Source organism: Fomitopsis serialis (assembly GCF_022376445.1).
Source record: "Fomitopsis serialis strain Sig1Antser10 chromosome Unknown B0H18scaffold_202, whole genome shotgun sequence".
In the NCBI taxonomy this organism is placed as follows: Eukaryota; Fungi; Basidiomycota; class Agaricomycetes; order Polyporales; family Fomitopsidaceae; genus Fomitopsis; species Fomitopsis serialis.
Window position 1 is genome coordinate 1 of NW_025955162.1, and position 19,610 is coordinate 19,610.

General features: G+C 52.9%; 7 protein-coding genes across 7 annotated transcripts; 2 read left to right on the forward strand and 5 right to left on the reverse strand.

Moving 5' to 3' along the window:
- Positions 1-794: 794 nt before the first annotated feature.
- B0H18DRAFT_1126517 (uncharacterized protein) lies at positions 795-4,876 on the reverse strand (the record flags this gene model as incomplete). Its single annotated transcript, XM_048035171.1, has 10 exons — positions 795-1,353; positions 1,410-1,565; positions 1,625-1,772; positions 1,825-2,002; positions 2,061-2,214; positions 2,269-2,377; positions 2,433-2,633; positions 2,685-2,795; positions 2,855-3,154; positions 3,205-4,876. 10 exons carry the CDS (start codon positions 4,874-4,876, stop codon positions 795-797), a joined length of 3,588 nt encoding a protein of 1,195 aa, XP_047885809.1.
- A 205-nt stretch (positions 4,877-5,081) lies between these two features.
- Positions 5,082-6,705, reverse strand: B0H18DRAFT_1126518 (uncharacterized protein; the record flags this gene model as incomplete). The annotated part of the gene is made up of 4 exons (XM_048035172.1): positions 5,082-5,255; positions 5,309-5,945; positions 6,593-6,636; positions 6,688-6,705. 4 exons carry the CDS (start codon positions 6,703-6,705, stop codon positions 5,082-5,084), a joined length of 873 nt encoding a protein of 290 aa, XP_047885810.1.
- A 65-nt stretch (positions 6,706-6,770) lies between these two features.
- On the forward strand, positions 6,771-9,619 carry B0H18DRAFT_1216606 (uncharacterized protein; the record flags this gene model as incomplete). The annotated part of the gene is made up of 13 exons (XM_048036673.1): positions 6,771-6,825; positions 6,877-6,918; positions 6,971-7,088; positions 7,153-7,358; positions 7,424-7,704; positions 7,765-7,786; positions 7,858-8,195; positions 8,259-8,294; positions 8,349-8,798; positions 8,856-9,020; positions 9,082-9,270; positions 9,324-9,490; positions 9,544-9,619. 13 exons carry the CDS (start codon positions 6,771-6,773, stop codon positions 9,617-9,619), a joined length of 2,145 nt encoding a protein of 714 aa, XP_047885811.1.
- Positions 9,620-9,960: 341 nt separating this feature from the next.
- B0H18DRAFT_1126520 (uncharacterized protein) lies at positions 9,961-10,712 on the reverse strand (the record flags this gene model as incomplete). Its single annotated transcript, XM_048035173.1, has 4 exons — positions 9,961-10,002; positions 10,072-10,152; positions 10,216-10,311; positions 10,374-10,712. The coding sequence occupies 4 exons, from the start codon at positions 10,710-10,712 to the stop codon at positions 9,961-9,963; spliced, it is 558 nt and encodes a 185-aa protein (XP_047885812.1).
- A 765-nt stretch (positions 10,713-11,477) lies between these two features.
- On the reverse strand, positions 11,478-13,338 carry B0H18DRAFT_1108841 (uncharacterized protein). Its single transcript, XM_048032749.1, has 2 exons — positions 12,990-13,338; positions 11,478-12,935 (listed from the first exon to the last, which is right to left on the reverse strand). Exons 1-2 carry the CDS (start codon positions 13,257-13,259, stop codon positions 11,613-11,615), a joined length of 1,593 nt encoding a protein of 530 aa, XP_047885813.1. The 5' UTR covers positions 13,260-13,338; the 3' UTR covers positions 11,478-11,612.
- Positions 13,339-14,780: 1,442 nt separating this feature from the next.
- Positions 14,781-17,121, reverse strand: B0H18DRAFT_1153727 (cytochrome P450; the record flags this gene model as incomplete). The annotated part of the gene is made up of 13 exons (XM_048035751.1): positions 14,781-14,998; positions 15,049-15,192; positions 15,239-15,370; positions 15,424-15,505; positions 15,563-15,585; positions 15,646-15,812; positions 15,868-15,881; positions 15,940-16,060; positions 16,120-16,235; positions 16,286-16,437; positions 16,489-16,680; positions 16,740-16,872; positions 16,929-17,121. The coding sequence occupies 13 exons, from the start codon at positions 17,119-17,121 to the stop codon at positions 14,911-14,913; spliced, it is 1,557 nt and encodes a 518-aa protein (XP_047885814.1). The 3' UTR covers positions 14,781-14,910.
- Positions 17,122-17,892: 771 nt separating this feature from the next.
- On the forward strand, positions 17,893-19,047 carry B0H18DRAFT_1050348 (Conidiation protein 6-domain-containing protein). Its single transcript, XM_048030935.1, has 5 exons — positions 17,893-18,202; positions 18,258-18,348; positions 18,407-18,619; positions 18,677-18,817; positions 18,871-19,047. Exons 2-5 carry the CDS (start codon positions 18,336-18,338, stop codon positions 18,933-18,935), a joined length of 432 nt encoding a protein of 143 aa, XP_047885815.1. The 5' UTR covers positions 17,893-18,202; positions 18,258-18,335; the 3' UTR covers positions 18,936-19,047.
- The last annotated feature ends 563 nt before the right edge of the window (positions 19,048-19,610 follow it).

The window sequence follows — 19,610 nt, forward strand, 5'->3', positions numbered from 1 at the left end:
CAACCGCGGGCGCGCTGGGCAAATGCTCAGCGTGCAAACCGCTGACGAACGCACGCGCAGACGGAAGAACAAGCGGGCAGGCAAGTGGGTACAGAACGGGACAGGGCGCGAGCCAGAACCGCACCGTACATGCACACCGACCACGAGCGTGCTGGGCGAATGCCCAGCACGCAGACACGGCCGATGAACGGCAAGCGAAGGACGAGCGAGGATGCGGGCGCCTCAGCGAGGCGGGAGGGCATGTGGGCGTGTGGGTGGTGTGTAGACGGGGAAGCAGGCAGGGGACGGGGGATTGCGGGCAAATAGCTGGCTGGGACGCGTGAGCGAATAGTGGGAACGCGCGAGCGTGAGCAGGGGATCGGGTACAGGTTGTACCGTACAGGTACAGGTCGCGGGTGCGGTACGCGCCCTGCGCATCCGCCGCAGTCCATCCTTACCCGCGGCCTTGTCTAACACATCTATGTCCTCGTCCGCATCTCCATTGTCAACCTTGTTCCCTGGACTTTCCATGGCCCTCGGAACCTCTCACCGTCACATTGGTGTCTGCGTGAGAGGTACTACACGGGGCTGTGCGAGATCTCGACGCACGTTCCCTTGCAGGATAGCTGTAGAATACCTAGCATACATGTATGCGCATTAGTGAGCAATTACACGTTAACATCGCCATTGTACTGCGATCCGATCCGAAGTTCAAAGTGAAAAAAATTGCATGTCTAAGCAAGTCGGAAGTGGCTAGTTGGACGTGGCTAGATTACGAGGGCATTACGAGTGCATAGTAGCTATGATACACCCTGCTATTGCCTAGTACTGTGATGGCGGCGATGTCTAATACCCAATGCAGCATCGTCAGGATGCTTGGTCATGTTCAGTACAAGGCCACGGGTCCGGCGTGTCCTCGGCAATTCTTGAACAACTGCCTGGTTATCCAACACCTCCTGCTCTGCACGCTTCCGGCGCTTCATCGGCGGCTCAACAGGAGCGGTGGCATCGACTCGGACTGTCTCTGGAGGTGCAGAGGCCCGAGTGACGTCTGATGCAGCTGCTAGATTGCGCGCTATAACATGTGGTTGATTGTTGAAAGCCTCCAGTTGAGCTGTCCTGGCCTTGCGCTGCTGTGCAGTGAGTGGAATGTTACCTGTCAACACTTTTAGCTTAGGCTCAACCGCGCCTCTGCTCTTCTTCGACTTTCGCTTTGCCTTGGCTGCAGCCGCTTGAGCGGCAGCCCGAGCGGCATTGTTCCGCTTCACACGGGCCTCCGGCGTCATGGACTTCTTGCGCTCCAAGGTTGTGAGATTACGATGCCCGAGTGAGAGCGGGACATTATCAGGAAGGGCCCCACGAGCGGGCAGGACACTACAAGTGGTAGGTCATCAGTTATGGCGCAACAACTAGTATGGTATACGACTTACTAGAATCGTGCACCAGGCTTGTGAGTACGAATCTTTGATGGTTTGCGCACCACTTGAGCATTGGCGCAATATTCCAAAGGTCCAACTGCGACCATAGCTGTGTTCTGCACGATGTAACGGAAAAGTTTTGTCTCCTTGTCCGTCCGCTTGAATTGCCTGTCATGTGTATATTCAGATATCACCACAGAAGCGAAAGGAAAGCGGTGTTTGCGTACGGATAACGGGGCGCTGGTACAATAGACCAGACACCATTTTTAGCGACTTGATAGCGGTATGTTGGTGTGCGACGACGACAGAGTTCACTGTCAGGAAGAAAGAGTGGTGACATGCTCTTGGAATCGAGACGAGTGTCATATCGTGACTCTAGGGTATTCATGTGTGAAGATTTAACTAGAAAAGGTCATCAATAACGTACTGAGCTCTGTTAGGAATTTGCTCAATGCGTCGGGAGGAGTCCGAGGATTTGCGAGGTCAGAAGGCGCAATGCTGCCCCAGAGATCGCCAAAGACAATTCGGCCAAGGTGAGGTGAACGCTCCAGTGCAGCACGGATGAATGTCGGCTCAAATGGATCATCTGAGCTTGATGTTGCCCCCTTTTGAGAGTATCAGACTTTGGCTTTTGTATGATGTGTTCACAAACAGTAATCATACCTCGTAATTGTGCGCACGCACACTGTCAAATAGGCGTTGCGACACACCTGCCTTATCTTTTGCCCAGACAAACATCCCATTGCCAATGCGAAGCCGTTCCTCGACCGTGGCTGCAACCACACCGTCTCGAATGCAGGGCTTGACTCGTTTTACCCTGTACTAAAGGTTGAGTGCACGGAGCATAACTTCGGAATTGAAATATACTCACCATGTTTTGGTAACCGCTTTATGCACAAATGCATAATACGCCAGTACCAAGCGGGCAAGACGTGATGGATTGCCAAACACCTCCCCTTCTCGGAGGTAAGGCGAGATACCTGAAGGTGTCACAGTGAGAATATCGTTACGCACACGATACAGTAACATACTGACCAGCTAGGAAGAATATTTCGCAGACAGTGTACACACCTATGCCAAACCATACGTCTCCAGTCGTACGCAAGACGTGCATGGCCAATCGTTTGCCAGCCTTTCCACTGGGATAATAACGATGACACCATGTCGCAATGGTGTTGAGAACACTGTCCCACTCATCGAGGACATGCAGGTCATGATGCGCGAGACCAGCCTTGGCTAAGGCCCAGCATCAGGAAAAAGCTCTCCCGAGAATTGACGTGAACATACGATTATTCGTGATAATACCTGGAAGCTCTGTAATTAGTCCGTATTTAATTGCATTCACAAGCTCGCAGACAGTGGTCTCAGAATAATGCGCGAATGAGTAGTATTGTGGTACTAGTATAGATTATAAAAGTCGTGCGGGCTCTTGTATTGATTCAGATAATAAGTCTTACAGTTATCGAGAACATTCTCACTCGTCCAATGCACAGGTACTGGACTGCCCCACTTCGGATGTAAATGGACACTCCGTTCGAGCATTGCAAGTGGCACTACCGATGCTATCCCCTCAGGCCCCGTCAAAGCTTTGATCTTGTACATGTGATGATGACTGTCGGGAGCGGCCGCGAACTTGGAGAACCATTCGACGTAGACGAGGTGACGCGGACACTGTGGCGCAGTCCCTGGTGGGAACCATTGACGCAGTATCTTCTCTGGGAGTGAGAATATTACGCGGACGCGGCCCGCACGTGTATCTACAGCACAGTATCAGTGAAATGAAAAGACGAATGTATGACTGACACACCTGAAAGACCAATTCGACGGTCTGCTTCAAGTTGATCATCAACCCGCCGCACACGCACGAGCGCAGTATCGAAACGAGCAGGTATGAGGATCTCGCTATCATGCCCCAATTGCCGCGGTCGAGCATGTATAGAATCAAGAGTTTCCTTGCCATGGTGTTCGACGTTGCGGAACTTCGCCTTGTGGAATACCGGAAGTGTCGAGAAAGGGAATAGCATGTGCGCAGCTCGAGCCTCTACCTCATTGCGCGACAGGGAAGGATTGGTATGTTCGACGACGAAGCGAGCCAGAGCCGGTATGAGGAAACTCGCACCATAGCCATCAGGAGAGACGAGTTCAGCGATAGGGACGGCCTTACGGCTCGGATACTTCGTCATGACATGTTGGAGGGTACACGCCATGTCTGGCGGCCGCCACCGTACCACTCGACGCGCAGCAACTGCATCTTCATGACTGCCGTCCACACGTAGTAGGCGCCATTCGACATAGTTGGCGTGTTGAAGGACCTTCTCGCGGCGTTCGAGCCATCTTGTCATTTGAGGAAATTCATCCTTGTGGTTCGTCGCACGGTAGGCTTCTTTTGCGAAATCGATGTGGAGGCGCTCCGTCGCCTCCGTGTTGTAATTATCTGTTGTTCCATAGAGCTTGATTGCTCGGACGTAGTGGGTTAGCATGTGTAGCTTCGGGATGAGGAAATTACTACGAGCACCGAGCCGTATGAAAACGTCCTTCTTCGCATGGAACACAGAGAGCGAGCTCTCGAGTGCGGCGAGAGTTGCGCTCGAGTGCACGGAGTATTGCGACATGTAGAGGAAGTCCAGCAGCGCCGTCGTTGCACTGATCAGGTCTGCGGACTCGTCCCTTGGTAACGGAACATCGATCAGGAGGCCAAGGATGAAGCGAGCAATCTGCTTATGCTCAGTGCCTGTGACGCGCGATAGGCCGGAAACGCCTTTATGAAAAACGCGTATGCTATGATTCGGTGGCAGTCGCTTGACCCGCGCGTCGACCTCGTCCTTGCCAACAATATCTGTAATCCATGCGAGAACGTGCTTGATCACGCCTTGATGTAATTGGTGCAGGATGTCGGGCGTTATGGATCGGAAGATGTCGACGTAGGGGAGATGCTCCCAGAAGGGATGTTGGATGGGCTTGATGCCCGTGATGTTGCAGGCACGGTTGTAGTCGGCAGTACCGGCGAGATGGAGGGCAGCAAACACCTCATCAACATCACGAGGACTCGACAGACAAGGGTAATCCCCTAGTTCATCGTGTGGACACTTGCAAATAGGACAGTCTCCAGTGTAGGTTCCCGTAACGAGAACCTGTTCTGGATAGTCCCCGACGTACACCGCCAAGATAGGATGGCAGCGGCGCACTACCCCGTCGCCACTTGTCATCTCGATACCGTCGACGCCGGGCTGTCGAAGAGGCTCGAGTATCATAGAAAGGCAGGCGTGAAATACATTTGCCAGCGTCCGGCGGCGGGCAGCTTTGTTCGTGATGTGCTGCAGTCGGCCTGCTGGCAGGTACGCGAGAAGAATTTGACCACGATGCGAAGGCTTGCGGCGGATCTCCTTCGGCAGATTTCCTATGGTGAGGTACACTGGATATGCGGACTTGCTCCGAAACGTTGTGAGTTGGGTTTTATCGGAAGAGATGATGATGGGCATGACAGTCGCGCCAGGTCTCTCCTTCTCGAGAATTTTCTATCAGATCTGCTCAGCCGCAATACACTCGAGCACGCAAAGACTATAGCATACCTGTGTAGCCCACCACCACTCCCCGGTATCAAGATCGTGGTAGAGTCGCAGGGTGTGGTCGCCATCAGCATAGTGGCGCGCCGGAGCGAAACACAGGTATTGCGTGTGTTCCGGATCACCCAGAGAGCACGCGCGCACTCGAGTATGTCGCGTTTGAACATGTCAAGTGTTCGCCATTGATGGTGACTTCGAATTGGTGGAACATCGGGCGTCGGTTCGGTAACTGTTCGTCGATGATTTTGTTTAACCCATCGGAATTCTTGTAGGATAGCCCGAGCCGCTCACGGACCTATAGATACACAAGTGAGCCACGAAAATGAGCATAGGAATCGCATGACAGACCTCGGGTATGGCGAGTAGATCGGAGAACGCTGTTGATCCAGAGCCGCGCAGTTTCGCCCAGTGTGCGATTTCCCAGTCCATCTTCGAGGCAAAAGGCGCATATGGATTTGCAGCCTTAGGATCGACAGTGCCCTCATACTCGGTGTAGCCTGCCTCGGGTGCTTGTCCAGACTCTGGCGGCACAGGAGCCCCAGCCGCGCCGCCAAATGGGACAACATACGCAGGTGCTCGACGGATCTGTTCGTGAGCATCGGGGTCCAGTCCACCAGGTGCGCCGCTCGGTCCTGCTTGCGAAGCATCATCAGGAACTTGCCCTTCAGCCATATCGTGTTCGTCGTCTGCGTTCGAGGCAGGAGATGAGCGAAGTGGCACCTCAGGAATCGGAGGTTGGAGCGGATGTCCATCGCGCTGGACCTCATTGCTCGGACGGAGAACATCACGGCCGACAGCATCTTCCTCAGATCCCTCGTCATCGCTCGACTCGTCCACCGGGTCGTGGTCGACATTGACGTGGTCCTCGGTGTCGCCATCATCCCGAGGAAACGGGAGATCTCCATGGCCATACTCCTCTGCAGAACCAAAGAAGTCCCCTTCGAATGCGGCCTGCTCATCCTCAGCATCAGCCTCTCCGGGAACACTGCTGGACTCTGAAGCTTCAGCTGCTGATCGACCTCGTGAGTGTGAACGTGCAGAACGCCTATGACTCGCGCGGCGAGTGGGATGGCGCATGGATTCTGCTTGCTGCCGGCGAGCGAGTTGACAAGCAGCATTCGTACTGGATTGGAGATGTTGGATGTATGTGCCGTGACGTGCGAAGGTACTTGTGCAGCCGTTGCACCTGTATGACATTCTGCGCTTGGGTAGATTACACGAGAATCTGTAGAGTCGTCATTGTACTGTACAGAGGGATAGAAGTTGCATGGCTTACCAATGTACAAAGTCGTAGGGATAGCAATGTTAGCCTGAGTGCAAGTCGCGGTGAGTGTTAGGCAGATCGATGTTCACCAAGAGGACGTACAGCTTCGTCAGCGTCACGAGCAACTGCTTGCCGAGTAATGCACGTATTTGCGCACGCGCCTAAGTATGCCAGCGCGACTCTCACCTGCACATCTCTGTGCAAGCCCTCTTTTCCTGCATCAGTCGTCAAACTTTCCTTCGATACGGACATTCATTTATTCTACTCACCAGTCATAATCTATCCCTCAACCATCATTGCAGTCGTCCGAGTCTCGACTGACCAGACCTGGACTGCAATCATCCTGGTATGTCCTGACACTGGCATACATCTCGCAGCTGCCGTGTTGGTCTAGCGAGCCACTGATTCCTAGCTAACGTCCTATCATCAGCAATTGTGTCGAGTTGCTCATCAATTGACTTACCTGCTGGCGTGCGGTCATAGGGCTGGATGTCGTCAATTAGAGGGGTCGCTAAAAGTCGTGTTGGCCAGTGATCAAAGGTCGATATGGACGAGAGCGAACCTGAAGGTGTCCATGATGCAGAGCCCGACGTAAATTTAGGTTAGATCCAATGGTGTCTTTATGATCAGTGAGCTCACATCATATCAAAAGCGGGACGACCTACTCGTATTGCTGCTAAGACTGCTTCAGACGGTAAAGTTCATCGCCGTGTCTGTCACCTGAACTCGACTGACGCAACACACAGCATGGGCGTCGTACGTGAAGAAACAGGTCGATGACTCACCCAAGAAGACCATCACGCCAAAGCCAGCCACGAAGACCGTAGTGAGGAAACCAGCAGTGAAGATGCAGACGCAGGGCAAGTCAGAGCATATGGTACCTTATCGTACATCGCGCTCACAGTTCCGAGTTACCCGTTTTAGCAAGCACTGGCGCCGACAAATCCGTGAAGACGCACAAGGATCCTAAGCGCAAGAGAGCCGAGTCTGTCAACACCAAGACCATCGACAAGGGTCCTAGTGACAAAGCGAAAGGTGACAAGGCAAACGGCGCGCAGAAAAGGCTGGAGACGGGGCAACAACCAAGCAAGAAGGCGAAAGTCAGCACTTCGCGACCAGTGATGTCCAAGAAGGGTGAGTCGGCCGTTTTGCAGAATATCCGAGTTCATTCACCATTGGGATGATACATCGTTACCCAGAGAGACCCCACAAGGCCGCCATCATCAATGACGGATCAGACTCTGACTCGCCAGTGCCACCACCACCACCACCGCAGCCCAGACGTGCCGGTGTTTCGCAGACCCAGGGGACCGGTACAAGTCGGCAGTCTGGCACTGCAGCTCACGAGAACGAAGAGTCATTTGATGATGACGGTGAAGACGTGACCCTCCAGGATGGTGCCGACAATCTTGTGGCTGAGGATTGCGATGAGGATGATGAGGTAGAGCCACGGGAAGAGTGTGACGACTTTGATTCAGAGGTGCGCCGTATACATCTCATGCCGACGCCGCCTTTTGACTTGCCAATGGTCTGCCATCAGCGAGTGACAATCACGGGTTCCGGTGAGTCGACACTGACGCTGCACCGTTCATACCAGTGTTGCCGGATGGTGGCATACTAATGCGATCAATAGGCATGGAGTCGTCCGCCGAGCCTCTTGAAGACGTCGACTCAGATGATGTGCCAAGCACACATCCCTCTGGCTTGCAGTCGTCAAGAGGATCACGTTCATCGAGTGTCGCCTCACTATATGCCACAGAGCCGCCAACCACCGACGAAGACTACGTCATGCATGAGTCTGTGAACAGCGACGATGAGGCAGTGCCCGCTCCCAAGTTCAAATCGGCCCCAGGCAACCGCGAGACGCGCAAGTCGGACTATGCAACCTCGTCTGCTTCTGGTGCTCCTGAGCTGAGTGACGAGGAGTCCGATGACCCAGTTGTAGTACCGCGTGGACAACAGCCCGGGAAGGTACGCTGTAGCTGCGAAATAAGCATATATGATTGCACAACTGACATGAATGCATTTCCTCAGCTCACAAAGAAGCAGAAAGCGAAGTTGAAGGCAGAAGTATGGCATTCGAAGCCATGTATACCGTATTGGCTGACGTAGAGCCTGTGTTAGGTGCCCGAGATCCGTCTGGCCCCGGTCGCTCTGAAGGCGAAAGCTCGCATGAAGTCTCGCCACCCTGGCTTGGTCCCAGCCAATGACACGGTCAAGACGATCAAGTGGCTTTCACGGACCGATATCGAGATCATCAGGCGCAAACACAGCGTCAAGATCGACATCAAGCCTCAGAGTGCTGTCATTATACAGCTCATTCACTTCAGCTACGGGTTTGGAGACCAAATGGTAGTTTTCGGCCGTGAAGAGGACCGGCAACTGAAGACTGCGGCGGACTTCAGTGACGTCAATAGTATGCTCACTCCACTCGAAAAGGACGGCCTTGATCGCATGGCATACGAGGCCCTTGTTCAGGCGGCAGATGGTCTCGGGTATGGCGGCCACGGAGACATTGCTCAGCGCCTGGAGATTGGATCGGATGAAGACTATGCCAAACCACTGAGGGCCTACGTCAGTTCATTTTGCGATTATACTGCTGATTACTAACTTGTATCTCCGAGGTCACAGGTTGCTCATCGACTTAGTCTGCTTCGGAGCGCGATCAAAAAAGCGATAACACCGTGCGTTGAACATTTCTTCCAGCTTGTCCATCATACAGAAGACGACTCTACCGTGCCCGACAAGGCCTCGCTTCTCAAAGAGATGGGCTACATCTACCCGTGGACATCGACAGTGCGTACGAATTATCCCCGCCGTGATCTGCTTCTGACGCAATGATCTCTGGAACTTATAGGATGGCTTTGATAGACGTGCTCTCTACGAGAGCCCGGTGATCAAGTCAGCAGTGCGCTCGGCTTTCTTCACCAATGCGCAGTATCACAATGTTGGACTGAGCAATAGCAACCTATTCTCGTCTTCGATGCAAGCCGCACCCTCAGAGTATGAGGTATCACGGGAAATGATAGCTTTGGCGATGACTGCTGTAAGTCCAGTGGTCACCATTGGCGCTTCTCTTGACTCGTTTTCGTTTTCCAGGTCGAGTCAGTGATATCAGACTCCAACCTCAACATGAGCAAAGCGTCTGAATTCGGCGCCCCGAGTGCACCTGCTTACCGTGAACATATCGCGCGCCTCACTGAATTCCGCCGCCAGCGGCCGACACGTTATCACCGCGTTATGCATGGTATATTCAAGGCTGCGACGTATGCATTTGATTCACTCACGGAGTCACCTGTCTTACCTGTTGTGTATACAGAGCCGGTCATGTCATGCACTCGAGCATGCGAATCGGTGGCACAAGCATTGACTGGGAGGACATACCCGACGAGTAGATTCGGAGATTCCATACATAATTCCATATCATTCCGAGTGCTTTGCACAGTACTTAATTGCTCTCGAGTCGCTTTCGTCGCATTCCATAGTTTATCGCCCAATGCATCTAATGTTACTCAGTCTCAATTTGTGCTGTCTCCGAACTGTCATAGCATCTGGGGAATATGCTAGCAACGTAGTACTCCGAGTCAATGAGACAGTAATGGTGGGTTATGCTCCGGAATGCACCATATTATGTATCCATTCGTACTTCAAAGAGAGGAGACTAGCTAACAAAAGCTATTCTCGAAAAACTCGGGAACATACGTCATTACTGTCGATTCCCCAGAATAACAATGTATTACGGCGCATTCACGAGAGGGTTTTTTCCTGATGAGGTCACCTAGTTATTCATGCGCTCAATTAGTTGCTGACTCGGAGTCGCCTTAATGTAATGATAATGACAGCTCACCTGGAATACTTGATCATGGGATACAAATGCGATGACGAAGTCTTCAAACTCCATCGCCAAACCGATGCGGAACGATCGCATCTACAGACATCACTGTGAGTATTGGTCCTATTGGATGAGACATCCTCAGAATTTAGTACGCACCGCTGTCTCGCCCTTCCCAATGTATGAAGTCTCCTTCAAAACCTCCCAGTGTTGGCGGTGATAGGTCTGTATTGACGTATGAGTAAGATACTGCAACTGCAAGACGCAAGAGAGACGTTACAAAGCGGTACACATTATGATCCATACTCGAGACGTACCTGGAACCAGCAGTGGCCGAAATTCAGCACGATGCTACGGCTCGTGTAATGTACTTCTGCTAGGACAAGATCCTCGAGCTTGAAGCCTGCTGGTGGAGCATTAGCTGCGAGGAATGGTGGCCAGAGTGGCGTCTGATGACTAGTATTGCCGCGTTTTGCTTTGGACGTTGCATTGAGCTTTCCAACAAGACCACGAGCCCAAGGGGAGCTGGGATCCTTTGGCTCGTCTTTTGTTGCATCGCAGTATAACGCAATCAGGTGCCAATCGGTCGTCTTGTTCGCAGTATGGAATGACTGCAGTTGGAGGCCACTGCAGTAGCACTCCTGAATTTCAGGCATGACCGAGGTCTTCTCAAAGCACATGGGTAAGTGATATCTAAGTTAGACACGAGTTCATACCTTGAGCAAAGGGTAACGAAGGTAAAAACACGTTCAAAGCGAGGACGCGAGCAGACGCGTCCGGTGCGTTCAACACTGAACACGGTCACATGATCCTCATCTATTCTGTTAGCAAGTGTCACTCGCAATCGGGTGCTTTCCCAAGTTATGTGAGTCACTGATAAATGTTTTTTTACATGATACAACACACTGCTCGCATAGTTTTACTTATTCTTCAAAGCTGCGCAAGAACAGACTGTTAGTGGGGGCAACTTGAAGTCGAGGCGCGGTGCGGCCACAAGCGCCCGCGCGGTGGCGCGCGACTGCAGCGATGTTACTCAACTCCTGGTGGAAGCACGACTTCCCGACAATATCTTTGTGCACGGAATGCGTGTATTACATCCAATGAACATATATACAAAGTTCCATCTCTTAATCTTCGACGCTGAGAGCTGGAGGTGTGCTAAGGCCGCGCGCTCACGCGTCACACTCCGTGACAAGGGGTGACTGAATCACACTCGCGTTACGGGCGCGCGCATTTCGTGCGAGGCCGACTTTCGTCAGTGTTCATTTCGTATAGGTTTCATGCTCATCCGTCATTTTCGTGAGTGTTTCCATACTTTTCGTGAACATGCATATTATATACTTTTCGTGAGTAAGATACACTTTTCGTGAGTACTACAATATTTCGTGCGCCCTGAATATTGAAACAAACGGGCCGCCATAGACTGATACATCGACTGAGCCACATTGTCACGATATACACATACAACGGCAGCTATCTAACGAGGATTTGTGTCATCGAGCATCCTAATCACGAGGATTCCAACACATACCAGTTGAACATTTCGCTGACCCTCGTCAAACATTGCCCTCCACCATTCGTTTTGTATCCTGCATCCTAACGGCGTGGAGACCTTGGAGCCGATCGTACACTCGAGCCAACCACGGCTGTTCGTCAATGTATAACTTTCGCAGCTTCTTTGCGTCGAGGAAAGGGAACAGACGGTCAAGGAAGAGTGCGACGTCCATCACGTCGGTCTTTTGACTGTTTGAGATGCCCGTGTGGATATCGAGGTAGTCGAGCTGGTGTGACAGGATCGGGTATGTGTCAAGGCCCGCCGCGAACGTCAAGTTCATGGACGAGATGTCCAGCCTACGTAAGTGCGGGCATGACCTCGCGATGCGCGGTAGACAGTCTAGAGTGGGTCTCGCCATGACCACATCTCCCGCAGTCATCCATCGAATGTGCAGCGAGACGATATTTGCCCAGGCGGAAGCGAGTGTACAGAGATCCTCATCGGAGAAAGCGATTTTCGACCAAGTAGACAGACTGACGGTGTGTAGGTTGTGGAAGCCGAGCATCAGTGGGATAGGGTGCAGGGGCGAACCAGAGCCACCGTGGGCCGATTGAAGCGGTAGCTCCAATAATTCGAGCTTGTGCAGCGCCGCATTGAATTGAGACTTGATGATATTCAACAAGTCAGTGGCTGTTTGACGATCGCAGGGGTCGATGGTGACCTCCAATAGGGTGATATCCGACGTTGCAAAAGCCATGAGGACGCTGCCGATGGATCGAGGATTGCCTCCAGCGCAAAGCACCTTGAGAGCGCGGAACCCGTGAGACCCCCAGTGGACAACATCCTGACCAAGCTCGGAGACGTGCCTTACGTCCAGCTTGGTCAGATTGTCCAAGGAAGACAGCACACCTAGATACGCGCACTGACTTGGATGTCCGCCTATGGTTACTTCTCGCAGACCACCACATTTGCCGAAGGGAATGAAGTAGTAGGGGGAGGCATCCGACAACACTGACAATTTCTCGAGACATGGCACGGCAGCAGCCACCTGCTCGCACAGCGCCTCGAAAAGAAATTTGCATGGAACTGAATCCATGTTCTTGACAACTGCTCCCGAAGCACCGGTGAAATGGAAGGTCAAGGATCGGAGTGAGGGCGAGACAAAGTAGAGAACATCGTGATCGGTCACATCATAGTGTGTCCAGGCCAGCGTTCGGAGTCGTGGTAATAGCGGTTGGTGGCCCAGAGCCCTGGACAAGGAGAGTAGTACGGATGAATGGCAACGGACTAGATAAGGGCTTCGCGTTATATCGAGACTGATGATCCTCCGCGCGTACAGCTGAAAACGATGTAAATCCTCGGAAGACAGCCTGCCGAGCAGGGTCTAGCCGACTTTGTCAGTGATGTGGCTAAAGTCACAGGATAAAGGAGGGCTCACATATTCAGTAGTATCACGACCACGGTAGTCTTTATGGACCGTTGCCTGCTGGAAGGCCGGTAGAACCTTGAGCAGAGGTCGTAGATCGTGCATGCTCCTCCAGAGAACGTCCAAAGCGATGTCGTGGACGAATCTGTCAACGCGTGCGCATGATGCCAGTGTTTTCCGTCGTTCACGAATTTGAAGGTATTCCACCCCGTCCCACGGGTATAGGTGATCGAGAATTTCCTCAATGATATCTTCTATCTGGAAAGCCCGGGAGGCAGCCATGTGACAGAAAGTTTGCGGCTCTTAAGGCAGTCCTAGAGAACGAGGACGTAAGTGGGAGAGGGGCGTACGCCAGTGTCTCCCAGGTGCCAGTGAGTCTACGCAGCCACCGATCGATCGCAACTGCGCGCCTCGATGCCGAACCTTGCCGAACACAGTACTTATAAGTACTACGCGCATTCTTGCTCAGTTCTACTGTTCGACATCGATGCCCCCTACGCGCTCGACGCAGGCTGGGGCCTCCTCAACATCTCATATTGAAAGCCTTCGCCAATCATGGGCTGCAGCCGCTCGTCGAGTTTCTCGATGTGTTTCACTCACCGCTCGGTACCGTCCTCGAAAGGCTTACCCTGCATTTTGCGCGAATAAGACATGCTGCGCAGGTGCGTAGTTGAATGCGATGCGAGAAGATGTTTGGATCACGCTGACACGACGAAGGTACTTGCTGCCTCTTACACCAGTGTGCGCAAGCTAGAGACAGAACCTGGATCTTGGACAACAGCTCTCTGTTAAGACTGCCTGAACCATACCATCCCGGACCTAACGTTCGGGTTCGCAAGTCACTGTCACCGTCTCCTAGCTGCCTTCTCGCCCTTGCAAGTCATCCTCCTCCCTTGGCGCCCCCGTTCCGAGTCAACCACGCTGCGGTCTCTAACACAATGCGCACGTCCGCGTGAGGGTCCACCGCAGCTAGATCGTCCCCGCTGGACAACTATTGTCCACCGGCCTCGCGTCGCTACGAGCTTCTCGTCCCGTCTTCTCTGCTGCCACAGATCCTTTGGACGAACAACCCGCGCAAGCTATCCGCTTCTTCAATTCGTGGTGGTAGAGGAAGGCCGAGGATGTCTACAACGGCGTCAGTACCGCACCACTCCGTCTCTAGTCGCAAACACCTGCCTTATAAACCGAGTACCGAAGGATACATCAGGAAGGAGCACTTTGTGACCGAGCGTCTTCTTGGTAGTGGATGCGTCCGCAAGGAACATGCAGGAGTTGGCCACAAACGGCCTGGTAGGTGCACAGCGAAGCGGAGTGTGGTCAGCCAATAGCATCCTTGCACAATATACGATAGACGACTCATCAACCGCAGCTCGACAGAGAACACGACTCTGAGCGGGTCCTTATCCTCGGCTTCTGGCTCACTCAATCCTGAGAACCATCCTGGATCGAGCATCTGTGCGTCTGTGTAGAACTCTTCATCGCGCGTCGTGGCCCTTGGACAGGCACGCAAGGCGTCAGAACGTGTTACATGACCCCGGTGCAGAGGAAAGATGAGCACATAGCGTCTCGATGCCTCGGGACTGTGCGGTCAGTAGATGAATACGCCGGGCATACGAGGTATACATCAACTGTTGAGAAGAGCAGAATGCACACGAGCTAGAGCAGGTATATATCGGTTGTGTGCAGTGCGTCAACTCTTACTGCGCCAATGGTGACCACGCACATACGAGGATTGTATAGTCAAAGTGAGGTGTTCCGCGCACGTAGTACGGTACAATCACCGATGTGCGGAGCATCTATTTGTTTGTTTGTTTGTTTTGTCCCTTTATTGTCACTGAGGGCGGAGCCCTATGTAGACATTACATGCATGCTAATCTAATCGAGTCGAGTTCACGAGACCGTGTTTGTCGCGTAGCATAGCCGGAGCATCTATTTAATCCAACACTGCGATGCCGTCGAGAATCAGTTGCCGGGTCCGGTCAGATCGAGGATGGATGTCGCAGACAAAAGGTTCAGGACACCTAAGCATGCTATGAGGGAACAAGTAAATGCCGTGCATAATGTGACTCACATGATAGTACCAGAGATGTACTTCGGTGTTGGGGTTATCTCCTCGCCACGCGCGTTCCGCGCCTTGGTTATGTCCATGGTCGCTACAATGCTCGCGATCCCGAGCCACAGATTATCGTCAGCAAAATATCGCCCTGGGCATATCCTGCCCAATTTCAGACTCAGTGTATGTCGGAGATCTAGAAATGCACCTCCGGCCAAAGCCAAACACTATTTTCCTGGGATCTACGAGGTCGGGATTCTCGCTCGAGTTCGAACCGAGGAATCGCTCCGGCTTGAAGACTTCCGGCTCTGGATATACCTCAGGATCTCGGCACATTGCCCTAGATCATTCATCATGGGCACAGAAGACGCAACAGAGGCTGTACAAGCGTACCAGAGGTTTGAAATTACCATTGAACCCTTGGGGAGGTAGTAACCTCGGTACGCATCATCTTCTGTCAGCCGATGGGGAACAGCTGGGATGAGAGCGACTCAGCGAGGGAGCGATGGACTCGGACAGTGATGTCACTTACAAAGGGGAGCTACAGGGCACCATCTCCGTCCGTCAATAATGTCAGTATCGTCCGTATCTGTAGGATTGCAAGTATCCGCGCACCTATATACTTCCAACAGCACGCACTCGAGATACGGCAATGATGCTCTGTCGTCAAAGTCCGGGAGCCTTGCGTCGCCGACTACGCGGATCATCTCTTCCTGGGCTTTCCTGAAGGCACCGGGATACTGCACCATCACGAGGATGAACACAATCATGGTTGTCAACGACTAGATGCTGTGAGATCGCATCAACGTTCCTTGCTTTTTATCGGTTTGAACTTACCGAGTCGGTGCCCGCTGTGTGGGGGGCGCGTCAAAACAGTGCCACTGCACGAAGCCCCATAAAGCAACATACCAAAATACAGTGTACCTGAGGCACCCTTGATATCGTCTTCGTCTCTTGCTGTCAGGGCTCCTTTACGCGAGCAATCCTCTATCAAGGCTGCGGTGAACGAATGCCGGGCAATACCGTCCACCTACACTAACGATCAGCTGAAGCTCAAGAGGTGTCCTTATCCAACCGAGCACTACTCACGATTTTGTTCTTGACAATATTGTATGGTATCCTCTCCATGTTCTCGACGGCTTTCCGAGCCTTCGCAGCAGAGTACTTGAAGCCCATTCCAGGCAGCCATGCAGGGAGGTATCGCACTAGGGCTATGAGCCGACCATATACCGACACATATCACCCAGTCACTCACAGACTGGGACGAAATCCACCAGTGCAGCACCAGTACTACTCTCAACAAGCGCAGCTTTGATACCATCCTCCGTCAGCTTCACAAACTTACCACCGTCCAACGACGCGATATCATGTCCATAGCCGATCTCAAAGATGATACCCCCGGTATACCTGTTCAAGGGCTATTAGTACCAGGTCGATTAGACATGTCGCTACTCTCACCTTTTCATCTGATACACGAAGTCGTCCGGGTGTCGTAGGAGGTTCAGCAACAACCGGCGTGCTTCGCGGCGCTGCACCGGATGGTAGCTGTCCACGGCAGACCTGGCGATGAATGCGTGCTGGAACCATTTTCGCATACGTCGCCATGTCTCGTTATACCCGCAGAGCGCAGCGTTGGAGGTCCATCCAATCCTGCAGTGAGTGAATCATAAACTCATTGTGTGGATGTCGAGGTAATCCAAGTAACGTACAGTTCGTGGAACCACACAAAGCGCGGCCGATCGGAGTATATCGCCCCGCGCTTGTCCATAAGGTCAATCGCAGCCTTGACAGAACTGAGGATGATCGTGGGCCGCGTGAAGATTTCGACGTAGACGACATCCCCTACGGCTCCGGTCGTCAATCCCCTTGAAGGTAATTCATTCAAAGAACTTTCGTACCATACTGGGCAGCCCACTTCGTGAATGTAAGGTGCTGGTCGTTTTGCGGCAACTGATGTGCACTGCCAAGGAGAGGAATGCGCGGGGGTCCGGGAGGTAAGGGCCCGCGTCGCGGTGTGCGCAGAACGTACGAAAGGACGGCAGCTGCCAAACACAGGCCGGCGAGAGTCATGATGTTCACTATGGCAGGCATACTGAAGATGGTGCAAATGTACCGCAAGAGGGTGTCACGCCCGTTAGCTATACATACTGTGAACATCCCGATATTCATCACTTACGTGCCAATGTGTCTGCAATCCGGAGGGCATGTTCGCGAGCCTTAGTTGACTATGTCCTGCGGACCTTGGTGCCTGCAGATACACTGCGACTCTATGATTCGTCCAGCTATCTCCACAGATTTGCTTGATGGTCATGGGGCCAATCAACGAACACAAACGATCAACACGCATGATATAAGTGGCAAGGGATATACCCAGGCAGCAGGCGAATGTCACGTCGATTAGGCGTCGAAGTAATCTCGTTAGGACGTCGTTGATCATGGGAGCTGTATGTGCTTACCAAGGTGGTTTGAGTTCAAATGTGGCTGGTTCAGAGCCTCGCCGGAGACAATATTGAAGAAGCTGTGAAGAAGTAGGATGGCCACTAGGGTCATTGTACATAGCTATTATGAATGTGCGACTCGGCGACCCGGCCGTATGCGACCCATGACCAGATCAACGGCGTAACGAAGACACAGGCTTGTCCAAGGGGGAAAGCAGTATCAGCAGTCATGATTCAAGCAAACACGCCGATGGAAATGCTCAGTCGCTATGATTTGATGGAATCATGCAGCAAACGAGTCGAGGTTGAGGCCACTGGTGCGACTCGGAAGACGCGCTTGTGGCGCCAAACTGCCATCTGAACTCCGCCTGAATGAAAGGTGGCGCAGATTCGAACGCTGCCTGGCCAATGATGAATCGATTCAATCGATGACACTCGACTCGCATCTCGCAATAATCAGTACCTCAGTATGCTTTCTGTGCCCCGCCAAGGCAACGAGGCCACATACGTACGTAAGTATGGGACGTGGACGTAGATGCTCATTTGCGGCCCCACTGCACAGCAGCTTGGAGCATCGATGCGGTTCACTGGGAGCTTCGAAGTCATTGGGACAAAAGCCCGTCGCGGCCCCGTGACCTATTTACTCCCAGGCAAGTGGAACGCGCTACGGTCGAGAGCCACAGCGAGGGGTGGGTCGAGGCCTATGACAGCAACCCCACAGTATTCCGTCATAAGTGCGTGTCATTGTCCTCAGGTCGTATATATATCCCCGTCTTATTGCTGTTCCAGCCAAATCACTTCGCCTCATATTTCAAACACGTTCAAGTTCTGGCTTCTATACGCTTCACCAGAAGACTACTTACCACGATGACCACTCACGGTAGGCGTCCTTATACGCGCACATCGTGTTTGGCCGTTCTGACGCGACTCTCCTACAGGAAAGGATCCCACTCGTGTCGCCGCTGGCCTGAAGGCTGCCATCAACAACCCCAACGTCAGCGAGGAGGGCCGAGAGCGGGCTGCAGACAGGCTCGACGGGATCGACGGGATCGACGGTGGCGCTCATGGCACCAACGGTAGCACTGCAACCACTTCGGTCGAGGACCAACACCGGAACCGCGAGCTGGGCGGTTACAAAGCGACGCTGCACAGTAAGTTCAGCCTCGCGGTTCGATGTGACCTCGCGTCATTGACTGCCCGCTGCTTAGATGACCGTACTTCCGCTCAGGCCAAGGAGCACGCACGAGAGGTGCTCGAGGCCGCCGGCTACACTGTCGAGCCAGGCCCTGGCGTGACTGAGGACGAGCATCAGACTCGTGTCCTCGCTGGTTACAAGGCTGCTTTGAATAGTGAGTCTTGATTCTCCACAGAGGATTGATTGGTTGACAACGACGCGTTGTAGACCCTCGTGTTTCCGAGGAAGCTAAACAGCACGCCAGGGAGTACCTCAATGAGTACGGTGCTTGAATCGAGTTCCCGGTTTGTTATCGTATAAATATCGAGGGATAAATGGTGTATCATAGTGTATCTCATAGTTGTGTAACACGTCTCCTGTCAAGTCCTTGAATCTTCCACAGCACCGACTTTCGTCTCGAGTATGAGTGAGCTGACGGGAACCTTTCGTACCTACGAGTCTACCCTTCGCCACAAGTCAACCTGACGCGGCGACGCGGTGAAGCAGTCTCAAACCATATTGTGGTTCTGCGCCTTTAACCGCTTCGCCGTACATTGGCCATCTATCTATATTTTGACGGTGCGTACTGAGTAACTCTTATTAGTACGTAGAGGCTGCGTACCGGTATCACTCTTAGCGCCTCCGTGACGCGTCTGTGGCTGCTCAAAGCTCCGCTTGAACTTGCCATCAGGGCTGCCAACAGACTGATTTCTTCCTCGACCGAGCTCCCCCTGGCTCCTGCAATCCTCCGAGCACATCGCGATGTCGAATCCAGCTCTCAAGCAATACATCTGATCTAACATGCAACGGCTCTAGTTTACACCGTCCTATCGTTTGCAGCTGCACTTCATTGCGCCCATCAAATGCACGGGCCCGTCGGCCGCGGCTTTTATGCACGCCCAGGTCAATAAATCACTGCCAAATGATGCCGCCTGGTGCTCAGGTCCGCATTTCCGACCATGGCTAAA

Coding starts and splice junctions, on each gene's coding strand:
- B0H18DRAFT_1108841 (XM_048032749.1), bottom strand. CDS start 13,259: ATGGCTGCCTCCCGGGCTTTCCAGATAGAAGATATCATTGAGGAAATT. Junction 12,936..12,989: donor GTCGTGATACTACTGAATAT/GTGAGCCCTCCT, acceptor AAAGTCGGCTAG/ACCCTGCTCGGCAGGCTGTC.
- B0H18DRAFT_1050348 (XM_048030935.1), top strand. Junction 18,620..18,676: donor TTACAAAGCGACGCTGCACA/GTAAGTTCAGCC, acceptor CCCGCTGCTTAG/ATGACCGTACTTCCGCTCAG. Junction 18,818..18,870: donor TTACAAGGCTGCTTTGAATA/GTGAGTCTTGAT, acceptor GACGCGTTGTAG/ACCCTCGTGTTTCCGAGGAA.